The sequence below is a fragment of the Volvox carteri genome (genome assembly GCF_000143455.1).
Source record: "Volvox carteri f. nagariensis unplaced genomic scaffold VOLCAscaffold_57, whole genome shotgun sequence".
Classification (NCBI taxonomy): Eukaryota; Viridiplantae; Chlorophyta; class Chlorophyceae; order Chlamydomonadales; family Volvocaceae; genus Volvox; species Volvox carteri.
Window position 1 is genome coordinate 117,545 of NW_003307600.1, and position 21,824 is coordinate 139,368.

At 52.2% G+C, this 21,824-nt stretch overlaps 2 protein-coding genes across 2 annotated transcripts; one reads left to right on the plus strand and one right to left on the minus strand.

Moving 5' to 3' along the window:
* Positions 1 to 10,397: 10,397 nt before the first annotated feature.
* On the plus strand, positions 10,398 to 13,253 carry VOLCADRAFT_107049 (uncharacterized protein; the record flags this gene model as incomplete). The annotated part of the gene is made up of 7 exons (XM_002956011.1): positions 10,398 to 10,705; positions 10,917 to 11,060; positions 11,138 to 11,394; positions 11,524 to 11,676; positions 11,771 to 11,812; positions 11,977 to 12,432; positions 12,553 to 13,253. The coding sequence occupies 7 exons, from the start codon at positions 10,398 to 10,400 to the stop codon at positions 12,864 to 12,866; spliced, it is 1,674 nt and encodes a 557-aa protein (XP_002956057.1). The 3' UTR covers positions 12,867 to 13,253.
* Positions 13,254 to 15,619: 2,366 nt separating this feature from the next.
* Positions 15,620 to 21,824, minus strand: VOLCADRAFT_41285 (uncharacterized protein; the record flags this gene model as incomplete). Its single annotated transcript, XM_002956061.1, has 4 exons — positions 15,620 to 15,934; positions 16,279 to 16,646; positions 17,447 to 18,008; positions 21,660 to 21,824. Coding segments are annotated over 4 exons (1,410 nt in total), but the record flags the coding sequence as incomplete, so codon positions are not given.

Below are 21,824 nucleotides of genomic sequence, written 5' to 3' on the forward strand. Positions count from 1 at the left end.
CCGGGGCTGGTTACCGGTTTGAAGACTATCGTTTTTCGCATTAATTCACAGCAGCAAGGACAGCCCTCTATGGCCGGTACTCAGCTCAGTGTCTTTTTTTAAAGTAATATATTCCTTAAAAGTAATAAACAGGCCATTTTGGCGTTTGGAAAAAAGGAATTAACTGAGGCCGATCCTCAAAGCCCTCAGCACTCCTCCTCTGGCGATCTAAGTGATGCCCAGCACTGTGCTGCGTAAGCATGATGCTGCGTTTGCGGCGGTCCTGGATGATGTCCATGCCGAGGTAGTAGCGCGCCTCTCCAAGGTCTCGTACTGCGAAGCAACCAGCTATGGCCGCCTTGGCGGCCGCGACCAATTGCAGGTTGTGTGCCGCCACCAGCATGTCGTCAACGTGCACGAGCACATAGATTGAGCCGTCGGACCCGCGCTTGACGAATAGTGCGGGGTCGGACATAGACGGCTCATAGCCTAGCTTGCCCAACTCCGCCGCCAGTTTCTCGTACCAGCAGCATGGGGCTTTGCTTGAGGCCGTAGACGGACTTTAACAGCTGGCACGCCTGCGTCGGGTCACCGTTGCTGTAACCTGGTGGCTGTCGCCTCCACAGCTCCTCTGCTAGGTCGCCTTTTAAGAAAGCCGTTTTGACGTCCATCTGATGGACCGTCATACCCCTGGCCGCTGCCACAGCTAGAAGTGCCCGCAGGGAGGCTGCACGCGTGGTGGGTGCAAACAGCTCTCCGTAGTCTATGCCCTAGCGCTGTTCAAATCCCTTCACCACCAAACGCGACTTATAGCGTACCTCACTGCCTGGCTCCTGTTTGATCTTGTAAACCCAGCGGCAGTCGAGGATGCGTGCACTGGGCGGCGGTGTGCCCGACTCTCATGTTTTGTTGGAGAGCTGCGACAGGATCTCGTCATCCATCGAACTCTTCCACTTGTCAGCTTGCGGACTCGCCACCGTTTCCTCATAATTGCGCGGCTCCTGCACCGCGCTGTTGCCTCCGCCGTCCACACTGCCGTCGGGCATGTTAAGCTCCTGCACCGTGCTATTGCCTCTGCCGTTGGCACTGCCGTCGGGCACGTTAAACTCAGCGTGATCGGTGCTATCCGACGCTTTGTTAAGCAGCGGTGGACTACCCAAATCTTCGCCGCCGCCGCTGCTGTTGTTGGCCAGGCTGACCGGGGCCAGCGGTGGGTGCAGCGGTTGCTGTTGACTGCGAGTGGCAGGGTGGAGGGGGGGTGCTGGGTTCACTGGGGGCGGGGCATCCACTTGAGTTGGCGGTGTGGCAGGCTGTGTTGAGCCGCCGCCAGGGTCGCTGCCGCCAGGACGGGTAGGGCTGGTGCTGAAGGGGGTGCCCGCCCGTTGAGATGCCGGGGCGCGGTGCTCGTCATCGAAGGTGACGTCGCTGCTAACAGTCACCTTGCCATCAACAAGGACGCGGTGGGCGGCCGTGTTGCGCTCCGGTCCAAGGTAGGTTCCCGCCTTAGCGCGGGGACAGAGCCTATCCTGTTGGCTGGCTGGGATGCGGACGTAGGCCAGGCAGCCAAAGGTGTGCAGGTGGCTGACGTCGGGGTTGACGCCATGATAAGCTGCCCACGGCGTGGCCTCCCGGCCCTGAGAGGAAGCCACATTTCGCAGGAGGTTGGTGTAGAGCAAAGCCTCTGGCCAATAGCTGTCAGAGAGGGCGGCATCGTACGGCATAGCCCGCACACGGTCGAGGAGCGTGCGATTGAGCTGCTCCGCTGCTCCGTTCTGCTCCGGGGTGTACAGCACCGAGTGGGTGTGCGCAGTGCCGTGCTGGTGTAGCCACTGCTCCAGTTGCTCGGCGACATACTCACCACCGTTATCACTATGAAGTGTGCGTACCCGTGCATGGTTCGGGTGGCGATCCTCCAGCTGCGTCACCATGTCCTGCAGCGCTTTGCCCACTTGGTTTTGGCTAACCAGCATGCGAACGGCAGACAAACCGGAGGCACCGCCCAGCAGCGTTAGCAAGTAACGTGCCCCACCTCGGCCCGTGGTCGGCATGGGCCCGCACAGGTCAGAGTGCACGACCTCCAGTGCATGCTGAGGTCGGTTGCCGCGGCTGACGTGGGCTGTAGCTGTGGTCTTCACGGTGACGCAGGCTTCACAGACGCCGTCGGCCGCCTGATGCAGCACCGCTGGAATGACCCGTGGTCCATGCACCAGCTGCTTGGTGATGAGCTCCTCCAGCGCCCGCTAACCAAGGTGGCCGAACTGGCGGTGCAGGTGCTGTGCTGCTGTGAGTTCGGCGACTGAGCACTCAGTGGCGCCCAGTTGCCCTTGGCCGTTGCTGCTGTTGTTCGGCTGGTCTCCGCCGGTGCCACTGCTGGTTGTGCTGCCATCGCGGGTGCTGGGGGCGTCGGCGGCACTTCCACCAGCGTCACCACCTCCGCCGGCTCTGTCTCCCGCGGCGCCGAGCGCGCTGACGGCGCGTTTGGTCGGCGCCAGCAGGTCCACATCCATGACGTAATGCCCGCACTCACTCCATGCGGTGATAGACAAGCTGCTGTGCGGGAGGCCTACACGTGAGAACCGGCGGCCCGTCTTGTCCGTGCCGAACGTGACTGAGCAGCCGCGCGTCACGAGAAGGTCGACAGACATGAGTGTGAGTCCCGAGCTGGGGACATGTAGCACATTGAGCAGCCAGACGGATTCTCCATCGTGCGTCCTAGGAGCAACTGCCCTGTTCCCATGATGTCGGCTAGCTGATTGTTTCCCAACTTGATCTGCTGAGGCGCGCCGACAGGGATGTAATTGTGCATCAAGGAACAGTCACCCGTGAGGTGGTAAGGTGAGCCAGAGTCTTGGACAACACATGAACTGCTACCACTGCCATCGACGACCAGCACCGTGGCACGGTTCTGGCGTGAGCTTCTTCCGCCACCACCGCCGCCACTGCTTCCACCTGCAGTGTCGCTGCCGTTGCGGCGGCCGTTGCCGCGTCCAACATGGCCGCGTTCACGTGCCCTGTCACCCCCGCTGTTACTGACATTGCCGCTGCCGGTGCCTCCGCCGCCGCCGTCACCATGGTGGTTGCCGCTGCCACTGCTGCCGGCGCCGGCACTGCATGGCTGCTCGAACGCATTGCTGCGGTAGAGACCGACGAACTCGTCTGCTAGCTTAACGGGGCGTTCACGGACATAGTGCCCAGGCTGTCCACGGTAGCGGCAGATGTCGTTGGCCCCAGCGGCGCCCGAGGCGCCAGCAGCACCGCGGACTCCTGGTGTTCCTGCCGTCGAATACGGGGATGTTTGCACCGGGCGAGGGCGGGTCGAGCACTTTCCTCCCCCCCCGTCTTGGCAGGTCGTAGCAGTACGGGTGCAGTTTTAGCTTGGGCGCAATCGTGTAGCACTCGGGCGGATAGTGTGGCGCTTCCCCGCTACTCTTTGGATCTTCAGTCGGTTGCGGCCCCCCCCTCATTACTAAGTTGTTGGTGGCGCAGCTGCAGCTCGCGGCTCCTAGTCTGGATCACTCTGCGCGTCTTTTGCAGATTGCTCATGATCAGGTTGTCATGTCTCGTGTTGGTGCCAAGACCTGGCAGTCGTATGCGTCGCATTTTGCCGCCTTTGTGCGTTTCTGTGTGGAGGAAGGTTTGGAGTTACTCCGGGCCTCCCATTATGCCGGGCTCTTGTGGAGTCAGTTTCTCGCTGCCAAGGGCTCCATCCAAGTCCGCACAGCGCAGCCTTATTTCAGTGCTATTATCTACGTGCATGACTTGCTCGGGTACCCTAAGCCCTGTGCCGGAGACAACACCCTGTTGGCCGCGTTTCGTTGAGGTTGGGAGCGCTTGCAGCGCTCAACGGTGCCTGCTTCCGCGCTCGTGTTGGCCTTTAGTGCAGGTGATGCTTGGCATCTTTATGAGCAGTTGGCCGTGGTGCCCGTTGGCTCCGAGTTGGCCTTGCCGTTGTTGTTCGTCGTGTTGTGTTTCTGTGTCTTGCTTCGCCCAGACTCTCTGCTGTCGGTAACCTGGGTGCGTGTTGCTGTCGTCCAAGGGGAGCAAGTTGTTCAGTACAAACCCCTCAAATGGAAGGGCCGTTTGGTTGCCGTTTGGTAGCCCGTTTCCCTGCAGTGGGCTGTCCGTCAGCGTTTTTTGCGTGATCCGTCGCGGTTGTGGCTGGCGGGTCAGTGTACGCGTGGTGCTGAGTGTTGGTTTGACTTAGTCCTTGCAGAGTGTGGTTTGCCTCATATGCGCGGGGTGCATTCTCTCTATAGCCTGCGTCGTGGTGGCGCTTCCGCTGCTCGGGCGGTGGGAGTGCTGTTTGAGGTCGTTGAAGCGTTTGGCGATTGGTCTGCCGGCTCGGTAGCCTTCCGAGAGCACTAGTTAGGCTTTGGCGTTTGTGCTTGTCCTGCGGTGGTTGCTTTCTTTGGCCCTCTTGCGGCCCATCATACTGCGCCGTTTGGTGCTCAGTTTCTTAACCGCTAGAGGGGGTATCTTCTCTTTTGGCATTTACCTATGGAGCATCAACTAATGCGAGCTTGCGTTGAGTAAGCTGGGTTAGTTGGGTGTAAGGCCCAATGCGTGACTGTTAGTCTAACTGTCTCGCAACGGCTCGTGTCCTCATGGCTGTCATTTATATGCGCGTTTGGCTGGTTAGCTTATCTTTTTTTTGTTGTTCAGCGCGCCTATATTAGTCGGTATAGCCCGCGCCATGTGCCCATAGATGTACGACCGGCCGTCAAACCTGGCGACAGATAACTTGGCAGGTGGGTGGAACCTACAGTCCAGCCCTCTGCTATGGGATGCATCTCTTCAACATCATACAGAAGCGACAGTTAAAAGAGCATTAGTTATTCATATTGTTCATCATACTTGGTCTCCAGGACATGCATGTCTCATCCTTCCAGAGCAGGCCCACATTGGAACACTCATGCTCCCGTTTACCCTTACCCCTTTCAAGCTTGTACGACAGGTATGATGTCAGTAATATGTGTGGGTCCACCTTGTCAGTATCCCGGACGTGCGGTCAACATTAGCCATAGCACGATTATGTTCGGGGACCTAGCCATCCATCTCCCCACGTGAGAAGCATGGATAGGGTGCGAGGTAGCGCATGATGTGCCAGTGCCTCGCTAGCACTACCATCAGGCCCTGACGCTTGGGGTGCGGCAAGGCCCAGCACGGCCATGGCACAATGGACTCAGCCAATAACAATGCTTCGCCCTCCACCGGTTCGCTCTGTACAATTGGCATTCGCAACCTTTTATCCACCTGCTGCTGTTGATTACGTGCACTGAACCATGCAGCCTTCACGATCACACGCTCCGCTCCATCAGGCCCCCTGTGCTTCAGCAGCCGCTGCACTTTCCCAAACCACATCTTCATGGTCCCCCGGGACCGTCGTAGGAACCAGCTTCCAATTGATAGCCTAGCAATGCCAACAGACACGACTTGGAGCAAGTCAGCAGTTGCATCTAGATCAACTCCAGCGATCCCTGCTTCAGCATAGAATGCTGTTAGCTCCGCAAGCAAGATGACACTTATGTCGCTTAGGGTATATGCTCTCTGTGCCACCCTGCCTTCCTTGATTACGGGTGTGTTGCCGAAGAAATCCTCTGGTGTCCAAAGCGATGCAGGAACATCTGTGTCATCAGCTCCACGGCCCTCATCCTCAGATTCGATGTTCACTTCGGTTTCGATCTGTGGTCGTACACTAACAGTCACCTCTTTGTCCAGGGAGCAAAAGAACATTGCTGATTCCATGTTCGCTTTGTTGTGCGCCCACTTTCCAAGACAACCCCATATTGATTCTGGGTTGAACATGGACGTAGCAAACAAAGGTCCTACAGGTCAAGCATGAACATAGCATCATCAGAAGCTCGCATGGCATCATTACATTCAATCATGGACGCTTACCGGCTTCTTCAATGCTGTCAACTAGGTGAATCAAGTTGTGAAGCTTTATGTCGAGGTTTATTGCAGAAAGGTATGCTTCGACGCCACAAATTGCTGACACCACCCGGGTACGTAAGTCTGGCAACATACTCCTACATTGGTGGGGGGGGAGGGGAGCGATGAGGGAGGGGGAGGAGAGGGGGAGGAATGGGGGGTGAGGGTGACAGTGAACGATTGAATGGTACGGAAATGTTGGAAGCTTCCAACATTTCTTAAGAAATATGTGTATGATGACATTGTCTTAATGGCTAGAACTACTACTTTTGACCCGCCAATGACCCTGAGCTTCCCGTGTTGTACATGACTTGCCCCGGCCTGCCTCGGGAGCAATGGCGGTTAGTGATGCACAGCCTTGAGACGTTGGCCTTTGCAGAGGGCACCTAAGTGATGTGTATGCCTACTAAACTGCCCAACACCGTATAGCGCCAGAGGTGATTGGTTTGCACAGGACTGTGAATGTTACCTGATCTGAACCTTATCCCAAAGATCACAGCACGCGTGTAGCAAGTCCACGTACACCTGCTCAGCTTTGCGTTGAGATAGGCGCATGCATGACACAGCGTACACCCCAACAGGGCCTGCTAGGAGGAAGAATGTATGGGTCTTGGCTTTCTTGTTAGGCGCGGTAAGCCTCTTTAACCTGGAGCCAATCCAGGTTGGGGCGCTGTTAGCGATGCGACTTAGGGCGGCCCTGAAGCGGCTGAGTTCTTCAGAACCTGTACCCATCAGAGAAAAAGCACAACAGGGCACATCACATGGTTCAAAGACTGAACCCTACATGGTTCATAAGTGGAGAGCCCCGCCTCAAGGTAAAGGATGTGGACAGACACTACACCCAAGAACCACGTGGTGGATTAGTGCCCCAATACTCACCCATGACTTCATGTGTATCATTCTTTGTCTTTGCATGGCAATTGTTCGGGATGGCTCAAAAATTTACAAGGGATGCGACATACCTGCAACCCCGGCCGTCTTGGTCTGAATGTTGTTGTCAGAGTCGTACTCAACCAAGGTGTCACTGGCATTTGCTGCACGCAAACCTTGGATGCCAAGCACCACCACGTCCTTGATGACACCCCCAATGGTGTGCATCGCGTCGTATTGAATCATTTTGGATGGATCAAAACCTGGCAGGGTGTATAGTGGACACGCTTCCTTGAGCCCCCGGTTTGCTGCGTCAACTTCACTGAAGCTTGGAAGAACAGGAGACGGCAGCGCATACTTCATCTCCACAAAACTGCGGGCGCGTGCTGGCGCCTGCCCGATGTGCCAGGGCCTGCTTGTGTTCCCCAGATGCAAGTTGCGCATGAAGGGACGCAGTTCGTGTGCCAAAGGAAGCCACGGAAAGTGGTTAGGGTAAATGGCCTTGTGTCCTATCATTACCCCCTTGTGCCAGCATTTGAAGCAAGCATTGGGGCTAGGAGAGCCCTTGATTCCAACGTGCTTCTGTAGACCACGGTAATCGGAGATAAGGCCCACTGCTTTCACGTAACACGTGAAGTTGGACTTGGTGTGAGCATCATGCACCGTGTGACCCCTGGTGCCTAGGACGGCTAGCTCATCAGTTATCAATGCTAGCACATGACTGTGGTCCATAGAAAGTGGATGCTCCTCGCCGGGACCTTTTATGTTTCCTCCCATAAGGCACAGCACGGACGCATATCCGATTGTGTGCCTTTTTTGGGGTGAGGCGTTGACGGTGAGGAGAAGCCATGGCGTTGTTGAACGTTGTCGCTCATCACTAGGTACCTACAATTCGTCGAGGGGGGTGCAAGATAAGCGTGGTAGGTGTTCATGTGACCGACGTCGTACACAAAAGAATGACGAATACAAAAATGCGTGTCAGACAGCTAGAAACCTAAACCCCTTGACATATCACATGCTTTGCTTGTACAGGGACTCACTATGAAGGGGTCGGTGACAAGCATGACGATGAGGTTGCGGGGATCTTGTTTCCATGACTGGTTCTCGGGATCAGAGAGAAGGTCATCAATCAGTCGACCATCAATGATGTCACAGAGCCAATCTTGTTCGGATGGATTGTCTGACTCTTGACGACGCCGGGACTGCCAGGCTCCAAACTCAGCTGCTATGTCAGGGTTGCCGTAAACACGTTCCATGTAATGCGAGATTGGGCTGTACAGTAGTGTACGGGACTCTTCACGGCGGCGTAGGCATGGCTCGCGACCGCCACCATTTTTTAAGGCCATAGCTGGACACTGGCGGCAATCCTGATGCTCTCTGCGATATATGAACCCGCACGGACACATGCAGTAGCGTGCCAATGGAGGCCACTTGCAGCCATTGTCACTCAGGATTGTGAGTGACTCTTTGTATGTCTTCGGCAGGCAATCTGCTGCAAGCCTTTGAGCCGGGCTTGCACCCAAGCCCTTATAATCACGACGCTTGATGAGCAGCATGTTTCCGACCACAGTTTCAGTGACCACTGGACTGCAGTTCTTATGGTCCAGGGCGTCGATTGCTGCCTGTATCACTAGCTTCTTAGCGACAGAATTGTCAGGCATGGGAGGCACACTGACTCGCATGAAGCGTGTGTACATACGTGCCCCATCAGCTCCAGGACAACGACCACTTGAATCGGCCCCTGCGAACATGAACGCCATGTCAAGTTACAATTTGAGATACGTACGGCACACACGTGCTCCAACGGCGTTACAAGGCAGCCGTGTTGGTTGTACCCGTCATGCGTACCGGATTCAAGGGTTCCCAAAGATGTCTCAACTCCGCCATCGTCATTGAATTGCACTTGCTGAGCACCATACATAACGTCGGCGTCCTCGTTTGCATTAGGATTGATGCCCACATCGTCGCTCATTATCTGTTCTTCTCCTGAAAGGTTGTGCCGAACGGCGCCACTGCCAGTCACAGCGTCAGCGCCGACGTTGAAGTCAGAATCTGAGACAAATGGGTCATCGCAGAGTTGAGGATGTGGATGGCGGTGTCGTCTATTACGACTTGGTCCTGCAGCATCGGTTACAGCGACAGCAGCTGCTGCGGCTGCAGCAGCTGTCGCTACTGCGGCGGCAACTGTCGCGACGGGTGCTGGTGCCGACCCAGCTATATTTTCACCATCTGAAGATATTTCCATGTTAGAAATCGTTTCGTTAACAGGGTTTCCCTGGTTAGAGGAAATTGATGGAATAGGTGACGCAGACGTTTCTGAGGAACTTTCCAAACCATTACTTATAGTTTTAGGTGAGGATTCGGGTAGCGTATCTGTAGATACCGAGTAGCAAGCGACGACCAGAAGAGCAAACACAGAAAGTATGAAGACAGGGAACCGTCGCGGCGACATTTTCATTCACGTCAGCGGTGACATATAATGCTAAGTAATTAGGATGTAACACGCCTGCTTGGTTCTTGCCGTCTAACATATGGATGCCGTACACTTTTCCGTTATTACGGTCAAAGTATGAGGTGCAGCATACGTTTACAGTACTTCGCCTTGTGTTATGTTGCAGATTAATTGAAAGGAACTTACTCCAGTTGGCGAGTGGAGGAAGCATTCGTTTCCAACTTTCCCGATCTGCAGTGCCCGACATCGCCAGCTGGCTGACAGACAAGGAAGAAAATATTACTAAGCTTAAAAATATGGGATAGGGTTGCCTTAAATTATCTGACAAACAGGGTGATTTCACTTGGCCGCACACTAGCATTAAGTTTCAAAACTCTCACGCCTGGCTCAGAAAATCATGCAAGCGATAAGGAACTAGTTACATTCAATAGTAGAAAGTAAATATCCTTCGAGAAATCGCGTAAAGGGACCCCGTACGCGAAAAGCCGAACGGCCCAGTGCGTACGCGTACGAGAGCGTACGCCTCCCACACTAAGTCCGCATTGGTGGCACACAAGTTATCAGGGCCTCAGACCTGCTGATAACTTTCAAAGTGGACATTAACTTCCGAGCGAGAAAATTCATAGTCCGCCATTTCCTTCCTCAAGGCCCTACGCTGACTTTTGTAATTTCCTTCATCCACAGCCGCAAATTTAAGTAGCCCGCTAGCCAGTGGATTTCACAGCAGGACCGATCGAATTGCCCACACTCCAGCGATTAGCCGACAAAACAATAAAGAATTGTGATTTATAAATTACACCCACTCTTACTATAACAATGGTTTGGTGCCTTGAAAGCAACCTGTCGCGATCGTATGGATCCGGGGCGCTTAGTGGAAACACCTGTCCACTAGCCGCACCCTAAGTCCACATTAAAGATAATGTTTAAAATTTTAATACTAACTTTAAAGTTAGTGTGCGGCCAAGTGGAAACACCCCGAATGCCATACACCACACAGAGTCGTACAGATCAAAGCCAATCCATCCACCTACTCGGTAACGAAAACAAACCCCTTACATTTCTTTGATAGGGTATTATAAAGAGTGGTTACGTGTAAGTAGCTTAGCTATCCATTTGGGAATTACTTGAAGCCGCCGACCTTTTCACGTGTGAACACTCCGTGCTGATGGATGTTTTACAAGACTACGTCTCTCCTCCATCTCTCCCTTTGCTTCTTGACGGCAGCCCGGGCGTTACGGCGGTGGCCCGCGCCAATGGCATCAGTGGTCCAGTCGCCCACAAACTTAGCATCTATCTACGGCAGAAGGCTATGAAGATGGACGCGTTCATTGCGGAATTAGTGAAGGCGACCGAGTACTGCGGCGTCAAGCACGTGCAAAAGGCGCTGGTGACCACACTTGGCATCGACGCCTTGGAATCGATCAAACTCGTTAGTGTTCTTGTCCCCAAGGACAACAACGAGCGCCGGGACAGGTAAGGAATAAGGGTATGCAGAACAGGGGGCAACAGACTAAGCTTTTGATAAAGAAAGGTTACGGATACCCTGGGGGGGGGGTTCACACATGTAATCTCCGTCTAAGGCTATCTGTCAGTATGCGCTGGCTATCTTGTGATACTCTGCAATCTGTCACGATGTTATTTCAACACTTGCCATTCCTTCCGTTCTCACTGACATGTCATGCAGTAACGCCTCAACTGGAACTGAGCCTTCCAAATCCAAGCAAGTGGCCAAGCACTTGTCCTCCACCATACCATCGAAGTACCAGGGGGTCGTTAAGAAGATTGTGAAGCCCGACGCCATCAAGATAAACAAGTGGTACACGTGCGGGTAGGTACAACATAGATTGATGTAGTAGACATGGGTACTTTTCTGTGAAAGATCACATAACGCTGGCACATTTTCAGGTTCCTTATCCTTGGGATTACCTGGGACACCCTGTCGTCCGCACTGGCGAAGAAGGACAAGCTTAAGGGCGCGGTGAAAAAGACAACCGACGTTGTTGACCTTAAGAACTTGGGGAAGCGGTGGATGGTGGCGCTCTTCAAGTCACTGACTGGAGAGAGCCTGTCAAAGCTTCAGCAGGAAGACAAGGCTACGTACGACGCTGTCTATGACGCCTTGAAGACGAAGCTGCAGAACGCGATGGTCAACCATCAGTCAGGTAGCCAGGGTGATGTTTCGGAAACCAAAAGATATTCAATCAAACTGTGCGTTACACCTCACACTCCCACAGTGCTGATCTTTACATTAGGGTTTGAGTAACCCGCATTTCGGATGCCGATGCATGCAGAGAAGAAGAAGTCGGACTTCTTCAAGGCCATCGGACTGACGACTGCAGACAAGGCTAAGCTCGAGACCGTGGCGACCATGGACGCCGTCCGTGCGACCGAGCTCTTTAAGGAGTGGGTGACTGCCCATGTCGAGGGCAGCACTCAGCCAGCAGGTAATGCATGCAAAGGAAAAACGTGGACGTTTCCTCAACCTCAAGACGACCTCAACCTCACTTGCAATCTGTGCCTCCGTGTTCTCTTTTGCAGGTCAGGAACGCAAGAAGAGCAACCACACGGCGGCAACGGAGGGTAAGTGAATGCCACTGCTCAGTAAAAGCTAAATACCCACGCGTTGTTACTAAGTTCAGACATGAAGGTAATGTACATTAACTACTTGAAACTTCCCTGTCATGCAATACATAATGTTGCTTGTATCCCTTCCTAACTTCACAACAAAATGTACAACCCCCCAGGCCAGGCCAACGTTATGGAGACGCAGCAGGAGCCCCTCGGCCAGAAGAGCAGCCGCCAGGATGGGGATGAGGGAGATGATGGGGACTACAGCGGGGAGGACGACGGCGAGGGCAGGGAAGACGAGGGCGAGGGCGGGGAGGACGACGGCGAGGGCGGGGAGGACGAGGGCGAGGGCGAGTGCGCGGAGGATGAGGGCGGGGAGGATGAGGGTGGGGAGGACGGGGACTGGCCGTACGAGAGCGGGGATTACATGGGCGGGGAGGACGAGGACTGGGAGGACAAGGGAGGGGAGGATGAGGGAGGGGAGGACGAGGGAGGGGAGGATGACGAGGGGACGGGGGGCAAAGTCCTGCTCGAGGAGTACGGCAGAAGCAAGAGCCAGAAGGTCCACAGCAAGTCCGCGCCTCAACCAACTGGGCGCCGCAAGGTCCTGGTGACCGGAAAACATGACAAAGGTAAATTGTAGCTTCAACATGACAATAAGTTATGACTACACACGGAACTTACTAACAACAAGGCAATAAATTACGACTTCATATAAAAATTAATTTATGAATCACTCTCACTTTTTGTAGGGGCATTGGATGCCAGAGGGCGGCCCACGCGCCTGAGGCAACCCTCGGCGAAGGCGCGGGAGAGCCAAGAAACGGTGGCCATGGTGGTGCCTGCACGAACCAAGCGTCCACGCCCTAAGGAAACCCCACTGGTGTTGCCGGAGGACCCTTCGGCTTTCGGGGCAACAGCGTCAAACCCCGCAAAGAGGAGGGAATCGCTTGGTGTCGGTAAAGGCCGAGCTGTACAGACCCGCGGGGCTAAGGTGCCGCAGGAGAAGGGCAAGAAGGCCATGGCGGAGATTCGGAAGGGGGGACTGAAGAAGCAGCGGAGGTAGCAGACCGCGGGCAGTGATCAGGAACCTGGAGGGCGCCTTGTCACGACATTTTAGCGTCACGTTCATTTTACCGTCTTTTATAATCGTCTTTTATAGTCTGCCGTACGCACGTGTTTTGTTCAGTGCTACAGTCGTATGACGCGACAGCCTGCAGTTTCAAGTGATTCTTAATGTTGACTAAAGAAGGGCCTATAGTCCTCGTGGTACCGATTGAGAGATGTGAGGAGGTTGTAGTAGGCCATTGGGCAATGCTTTGTGTAGGATAATATGAACCCGCTATGAAGCTGGTAATCGCTGTTTAATGCGTAAGAGTTTGGTCGGTTAACGTCCTGATAATATCTATGTTATTGCCCCATTACCGGGGACATTCTTGTAACTGGCCGCCTGATAAAGGACCTGGTAAACACCCGATAATGCTGCCTGATTACCGGGTAACTTGTAACTGGCCGCCCGATAAACGACCCTGGTAAACCACCCTGGTAATGGAGCCTGATTACGGGTAACTGGCCGATTAACGACCCTAGCCCGTTAACAGCCCAGTAACCTTATAGCCTGGTAATCGAGGCCGGTTACCAGGCGTTCCCATTATCGGGCCAATAACATGCGGTAGGGATTGTTCATTATCCCTAATACTAACCTTCTGCGCAGTTTGTTAACCAGGTTGTAGTGCGCTACATTTCCCTTAGATATTTCATCGATTACTGTTAACAATAACTGTTAACTTCGTTAACAATTTGACCCGAGTTTCGTACATGTTACGTACTATTGTAACATGTTACGAAGATGGCAGTTGCTTGTAGCGAACCCAGCGGGCTGGGGCCCCGGGCCCCACCGACAGTATCCTAGTACGGCAGGACCGTCGTAGGGAATCCCCGGCAGGTAGGCCGAGATATAAGCTACCCGGGCGGGGTGCTATGGCCAGGCACTTAAGTATCACGACTACTTGGTGTTCAGAGTTCAAGACTCTGCTGCCGCCGTCTCAGATTGTTTCGTAGTCGTCTATGTACGCTAGTGCTTGTCGCTGGGTTGGACTTCTTCCTGCCTCAGCAAGGACTCTAAATTCCACGCTTCCGCAAAGCCAGTCGTCCCGCCAGGTGAGCGACTGCTACACAGGTATTGCACGCGTGGATGCAGAACATGCATGCATACACACATATATGTGTGTATATACACGCACCAGATAAAAAGGGTTCCAGTGCGCCCGCTTGGCATGGTTAATTTATATTAGCATCACGCCTACATACGGAGGTTTCACACAAAATGTTTGAAGGGAATATAGGGGATGGTTTGCGGAAAAAGGTCGCGTAGCTGCTTCTATCTTACACGTGTCTGTGTCCATTTAAACAAAATTTCTAGTCCACATGATGGAGACAGCAGATATCAACATCAAGCATCGTCGCCTACTCAGCGGGTGACATACTAGTGCCCATCAGCCAGTCCTTTGTGATTGGGATTATGCATGCATGGCTGCTTCCGCATGTACCCCCCACGGACACGCACCCAAATATCCACTCACCCGCCTGCACACCCACAAACATACACGCACATAAAAAAGGGTCGGTCGGTTTTCCAGTCGGCTGGCCTTGTGAGCGGGCCTGGGTACTGTTAAGCCAGGCGATAACATGTTTGTTTATGTTTATGTTTATGTTTATGTACATAAACAAACGACTATAAAACGATCTCAAAAACACAGACAAACGTGCACCATGGAGGCGAAATTGAACAAATGAGGCATGTGTTCGTAAGGCTTTAATGACAATACTTTCAGTGCGAAGTACTGTGTAAGCCATTAGCCATTGGTGTCGGTCGACAACTACAAGTTACAAGTTCCATGTTCCACACGATCGTGTGCGGGGGGTTCCGTCCAAGCCCCAGGAGGCCATGGACAACTGATCCATGAAAAAGATACGCCGGTGTTCTTACTCAAAGATTCTACTCATGACCACTAAATTTAAAGGCCTAGACCTAGCTGTAGGTCTCTAAAGAATACAGTACATAGATAGCGCGATAGAGCACCGTCAGCACTATAAGCACACAAATATCGAAGGCTCAAGTTGTCTGCAAGGTTGCAGTGTTCATCAGATGTGTGCAGGCTGCGGCCGTCGTGTACATATGTACACCGTGAACATGCATGTTCACCATGATGTAGTTGTACTGCTGCTATGCATCTCATGGACTCCCCGGGCGGCCTTCCTGACGAGCTTGTGTAACGATATTAACGGCCCTATGTGGGAGAAAGCAAACACAGGCAAGGTCAAGCATCATACCTGTTAGAAAGCCAGTGAGCACCTGGCTTACTTCATTGAACGAGGAGGGAGATACCAACAGGTTGGAACGGCGGGAGCAAAATTATGCACATCAGCGGACTACAACACAAATGCAGCAGCCGTGTGCTTGCAACATGTTGCAGGTGCACACCTGCTGGCGTATGCCTGATGGCATATGCTTGCTTGCTCTCACTTCATGAAGCTTACTACGTCCATTAATGTGTATTGTCTATAGATCGTGCCCTGGTATTGTAATAGATAGATACCGTCCAATCAATTGTACCGGGCTGCAATCCATAGAATAAGTTTATAATAATTTTAATTTAAAAGAATTCTTACAGACATATAAGCATGGTTTCAGGCCAAGCTTGCCGAATGGTCATCATCTTTAAACTAAATATGTGGAATAATATAATGACATGTAGTCGATGCATACATCTAGATGTATGCTCAGATCTGAAGCCGCCCTTGTCCTACCTTGCGTATTGGTGGCGGGGACCTGCTGGGGCTGGCCCTGATGGGCTGTGGCCGAGGGCTAGACGGCCGTCGGGGGCTGGCTGGCGGCGGTTTCAGGGGGGATGGTGGTGAAGGGAGCAGTTCCAGAGCATTCAGGGACGGGCATTCTTTGGGGGAGGATTCGTAGCGGCAGAGGTGCACTCTCAGAACGTCCTTGTCGCCAACCCAGGATCCGCCATATACGACAACCTTGTAGGTGGTCAAAATTGACTGGCTAACAGGTGGAATGGCGGTGATGAATTGAATCTTACGGTCGACGAGGGGTTGCGCCAAGATATTGTTGTCCTGCGGCATAGTAATTGGCCAAGGCCAATCAAAGTCAGTGAGATGAGCTATGGTGTCAATGGGGGTGTAGAGAATACAAGAAGGGGGCTAGGAAGCATAGCTGGGACGTACATAGGAAGCCAAAAAAGCTGGTGGGTGGATTTTCAGAGATCTCTGCCTCTAGAGGCATGCATGCAGCTGTGGAGGTTTATGGCATTAATGTGTTACATAAACTAGTAGCCAAAGTTAAATTCGGGTTCATTAGAGGCATGATAACTGTTAGCTTCTATATATAAAAGCTTTTATATATATAAAAGCTGTCACATTACATTCAATACATAGAAACGAGACGGCCGCGGGCTTACCAGGGATGCATTGAGTTCATGAACATTAACTTTGTTTGCGAACACGGGTTGCAGTAAAGCATCCCCGTCCTTGTCGACTCGTACGGAGATGTACAGGTTCTTGCCACTGCTAATGTTATTGTACGACGGCAGCCAGTCGGGGATAACCCGGAGGTAGCTGCCATTAGAGGAAAGGTAGGTGGCAGGGAGGCTGAAGGTGATAGAAGTGCCTACTGGCAACACTTCTGAGTCGATGTGGTCACCGCCTGGTGCGGGTGTTGCCCAGCCCAAATAGGCTAATTCTGGGGCATTGAGGCACACATCTCCACGGCCCATGAAAGTGGAGTAATCCGCGTACTCCCAGTCATTTCGCCACGAATGCCGGAGCCCTGGTGGAGGAAGGCGAACGCGCATGCATGGCAAGAAGACGTGCGGCGGTTTTTATGGGGTGTACAGGAGAAAGCACAAAACTCACGATAGAGCCACCTTTACCTCGTATTAGGTTCTAACATCATTTTAACATTTCCATTCAGACATTATGTGGCAATTTAACGGAATTATCTTCCTATTATTAGACAAAGTTCCTGGAAGTTCTAGAACTAATTAGTTCTAGAATCTTATAAGATCTTAAATAAAAAAATCTTATAAGATCTTAGTAGCTTGTACACCACATTGCATAGGAAATCAAGGCTATATGAGGCAAAAAACCTAGTACTTAACGAAATAGGTTATGAGCCATTTCACAGTGTGTCTGTAGTACGCTACATAAACTGTACGGATCGTCTTCAGTTAACGGAGCGATGCTGTATCGTGACGCGACGATCATCACATCAGATCACGACGCCAGGAATACATTAGGTGAGCCACATATAGGTGGCGGTGCTATGGCCAGGCAGAAAGTGTAAAGTATCATGATGTTCGTGTTTGGGGTTTAAGACCCTGCAGTCACCATTCCATTGTTATGTGTCTTCCAAATCTGAGTACTCATATGGGTGTTCACTTCTTTCACTTCGCCGTTCTCTGTGGACAAACATTCCCTGCCCTGCTACACGGCTGAATCCTACTGCTCAAGCGCCTTAGGAGTACAATAGTTAATACAGCAGCACGGAACACCAAGGCCAACTACTAGCCCTACAGACTGCTTTTCCTCATGCGACGCAGCAACACTCCACCCTTACAGCTGCCTTACCGTAGTTGTGAACTATCTCCTGCATGATCGTCGCCACTCGCTCCAGTCCATAGCCCGTACTCATCACCCACGATTGAGTGCCAGGCAGCAACGCTAGGCCCGCCCAAGAACAGTACATGGTGAGGCCGAATGGTAAGATGTACGTCTTATGGGTAAAGCCTGCAAATGCCGCGTTTCCTAGCATTTCCTTTGCTCCGTTGTCGACATCGTTGGTCAATAGTAAGACTGCGCATGACTTTAACGTCGCCTCCACCGGGCAGTTCCTCTTCACAGTTATTACCTTCAGTGCTGCGGGGTTCACGTTAAATCTCCCGTAAGAGCACTGCGTGAATTGTTTCGCGACGCCGCCACTGCCGTCGCCATTCGGCCCAAGGAATTGCGAACGTACAACGCTTTCATTATAAGAAGGCGGAAAGCCGCAAGATGAGTAGTCCACAATAATCACCAATCGTCGCTGGATGATTCTTTCGGTGTTCGGCAGGAGCAGTGGCTGCGCGGATAAGACGACGGTACTATAGCCCGGCACTGGATTACAGACACCAAGGGCATCAATGTAGCATGGCTGCGAACGAAGTGAAGATGGACAATTAAGCAAGGGGAGGGGTAATTTTGTCATCAGGAACACGGTAGGTAAAGTTGTGCCTAACAAGGGGCTTTCAAGGGATAGCAGTGAAAAGGCTTTTCCAGCAATTAATGGTAATGATATGAGCAAATTAATAATGGTATATTGCATCTTAAGACTTACTACAGTCACCAGTGCTCCTGGAACCAGGGGCTGTCCATGGTCATCTGTCTTGGGTGGCTCATAGCCCGATGCGATGGGTGTCAGGGAGCCATCACTTTTTCTGATGGTCCACTGAGGTGAAACATGGGAGTTCAGAAGGACGAGCTCGCCCGACACATAGACTACTGTGGGCGCAACAACTGCGGTGGTTGTACCACGGGGAGGTGACTGCTGTGATGCTACTGGGCCTGATTGCTTGCTCAGTGGCGGCTTGGGTGCAGAACCCGTGGATGGCTTGGGACTAAGACTCGGTGGCGGAGGCTTCGACTCAAGGGAGCGAACTGAGGGGCATTCCTCAGGAGAAGACTCATAGCGGCAGAGGTGTACGTTGAGGATGTCAGTGCTGACCCAGGATCCACCGTACACGACAAGCTTGTATGCAGTCAAACTCGTCTGGCTGAGAGGTGTGATGGCGTTGACGTAGGCAGTGAAGGGGCCGAGCTTCTGGTCACCGTTCTGATTTGAGTTGTCCTAAAGGGCAGGTGCAAACGTTAGGTAAGGGAGGCAGGGAACGCAATTTGTTTTAAACTTTCAGCATTGCTGGGTTGATTGGCAAGGGTACAACATGCCAGTCCATAAGCTTCCTTAAGGAAGCTTCAGGATGTATGCTTGAAGCATGACGATACACATGGATGCTGGTTGCCACGAGGCTCGCCAGATTGTAGTGTAGTACACCAGGTACACCAGGTACACAGGGTACATATATATGTACACTATAATCTATTTATATATACATACCTTGTGCTGGCTTTCCCCTTCAGCTCGTGAATCAGTTCCACTGAAAGATGCCACCAACTCACCACTGTCGCATTAACCTCGTGAATATGCACCCTGTTTGCATACAGGTTCTTGTCCAGCAGAGCATCGCCGCCCTTGTTGACTCGGACGGCGATGTACAAGTTCTTGGAGTTCAAGCTGTTGCCATATGATGGCAACCAGTCGGGGACGACCCGGAGGTAGTTTCCATCTGGGCTTAGGTAGGTAGCAGGTAGTCTAAAGCTAAGGCCAGTGCCTACCGGCAGTGTCTTTGAATTAATGCGGTCGCCGCCTGGCGCGGGTGTAGCCCAGCCAAGGTAGGCCAACTCAGCGGCATTGGGGCAGGCATCTCCCGTTCCCATGAGGGTGGTGGCATCGTTGTATAAGGCCGCCCATTTGTCCCAATAACCTGCATAGAAACACGCGTGCGGTGAGGGCTGTTATTGCTTTACTCGTTTGCATAGTGTGTGAAGACAAGAGTCGTATATCCTCCTATCTTCTGTTGATCGTGCCTTTGTGTAGGGGCAGTCAGGGGCGTGATCATATGCAAGCTGGCCCTTCAGGGCACAACCACACAAAAGGATTTACCGACGTCGCCATGCAGAACCACTTCGGCATCGTTAAGATACCTCGATATCTACTTGGGTATCTCCCGTTAATTGTTTTATTGGTAGCTGGGCAGGTGAAGCACGAAACGGATAATAAGCGCAAATAAAACAATAGGTCCTGACTGAAAACGAAAAATACTAAGGCCCTCTGTGCATTTGTCGAGAGTGAACTCGGTTGAATGTCATGGGTAAGTGCAGGGCGGAAATAGATGGAACCGAACGGTAATTTCGCGACATTCCTCTAGAGGAAACCTGTCAGTACTGACACGAGGCACTTGCGAAATTAATCTGATCTGCTGCTCCTCCCTAACATACAGCATCCCAAAAACGTCGCATCGGCAACCAGGCTCGCCTCCCCCGGGGGAGGCCCCACCGAAGCAAGCACTCACTTTCCTGCCTGCAGGTACCTCTTCGTCCATAAGCGGTAAGGCACGAAAATGCAGTAAATAAATTTTCATTTGACGGACTTTAAACTTATAAACACATAACTCTGCTAAGGTTTCATTTGACGGACTTTAAGCTTATAAACACATAGCTCTGCTAACCTTGACCGCCGATCCACCCTTGAAGGCCTCACCGTAATAGTTAGCGATTGTCTCGCGAATGATTGCGGACCACTTGTATGCGCCTCCATTGGATCCGGCGGTCGTTAGCCACATCCTATTCCCAGGTGTCAGCGCCACTGATGCAAAGAAGCAAGGCGATTGTGCTGGGGGTACGTATGCAATTTGTGTAAACTCTGAAAATGCCTTCTCCCCTAATCTCGCCTTCGCTGCAGCATCACCAGTTTTCTGCATATACATGGGGTTGCAAGTTTGCACGACCCCATCCGAGCAGCTGGCCTTCACGGTTATCACTGTAAATGCTGTGGTATTTAGGTTGAGCTTGCCGTATGAGCATTGTTTGGACTTCTCTGTGGCACCACCGCTGCCGTCACCATTGGGTCCCAGGTAAATTGAGCGCACAGTTGTTTCATTGATTGTGGCGGGTACACCACAGGTTGAGTAATCTAGGATAATGATCAGCATCCGTGGACGGATCACTTGGTTGTCAGGCAAGAAAGCGGGCTGCGCCGATCTGACAACTGTCTTGGAGCTTGGCACGGGCTTGCAGTTGCCAAGGGCATCGATAATACACGACTGCGATATGCATGGGAAGGAATGGAGGAGTAGTGAGCGGTTATGTTTCCAGGTAGTACATCTCTATGGTAGGTCCAGCTTTCACACGACCAATTATTGCAAGAAGCAGCAACACTTGACTGGCGCCAGTCTGGCCACCTGGTAAGCGAGTAGAATCCTGCTATTTCCTCTTCTGCATCTGGACCGAAAATCGGCCGGACGGCACGATTTGGTCGATCTTCAAAGTTGGAAGAATGGAAGGCTGGCCGAGAGATACCCCTTGCAAACTGGTTATCCTAGCATTTTGGTAATACGACTATAGTGCCCAAAATTTAGAACATGCACTTTACCTATGCTGCAGTTTTCGGATGGGCTTGGAATATGCATATGGGTAGGGATTGTCAATCACCTACCCATATGGGTAGGGATTGTCAATAACACGCAAGTACCCAATGTACGAATTCGAGGCAAAATTTCAGCAAAGATTCAGGCATAAAAAATGCTTACTACCCCAAACTTTGAAGGAAGGGTATATCCTCCCATGCTATTGCTATATAGCAATATCATGAAAAGTGTTAAACATATTTTTTTATTTTTCTACTTCAGGTGGCCACGCTGGTTGACACCCATCAGGCCAACAGCCACTGCTGCAAGCATTGGCGGCAGGTAAGCGGTGTATATTCCTTAAGTGACGACAGGTACTACCTATATAGACGACCGGAAAAAATACAGACGTACGTCAATGCCACCGAGTGTGCTGGTAATCGGATATGCAACAAGGAAATCGAGGCAGGACCACATGAAGGATGGGCTTGCCTACACGATTGCTTTCTCCCCAACCTAGAAGGCATGGTACATCTGTCAATCATATGTTTAACCTTCTGCAGTCCTCTGAATGAATAAATGTCAACAGAGGGAAATCATGCACACGTAAAACGACAACTTACAATAGTCACCAGCGCTCCTGGCACCACGGACTGTCCGAGGTCATCAGTCTCGGGGGCCTTATACCCCAATGCGATAGGTGTCAGGGAGCCATCTTCCTGGCGGATAACCCACTGTACTTCTTGATCCAAATCGGTGCCCACGAAAACGAGCTCGCCAGACACCGT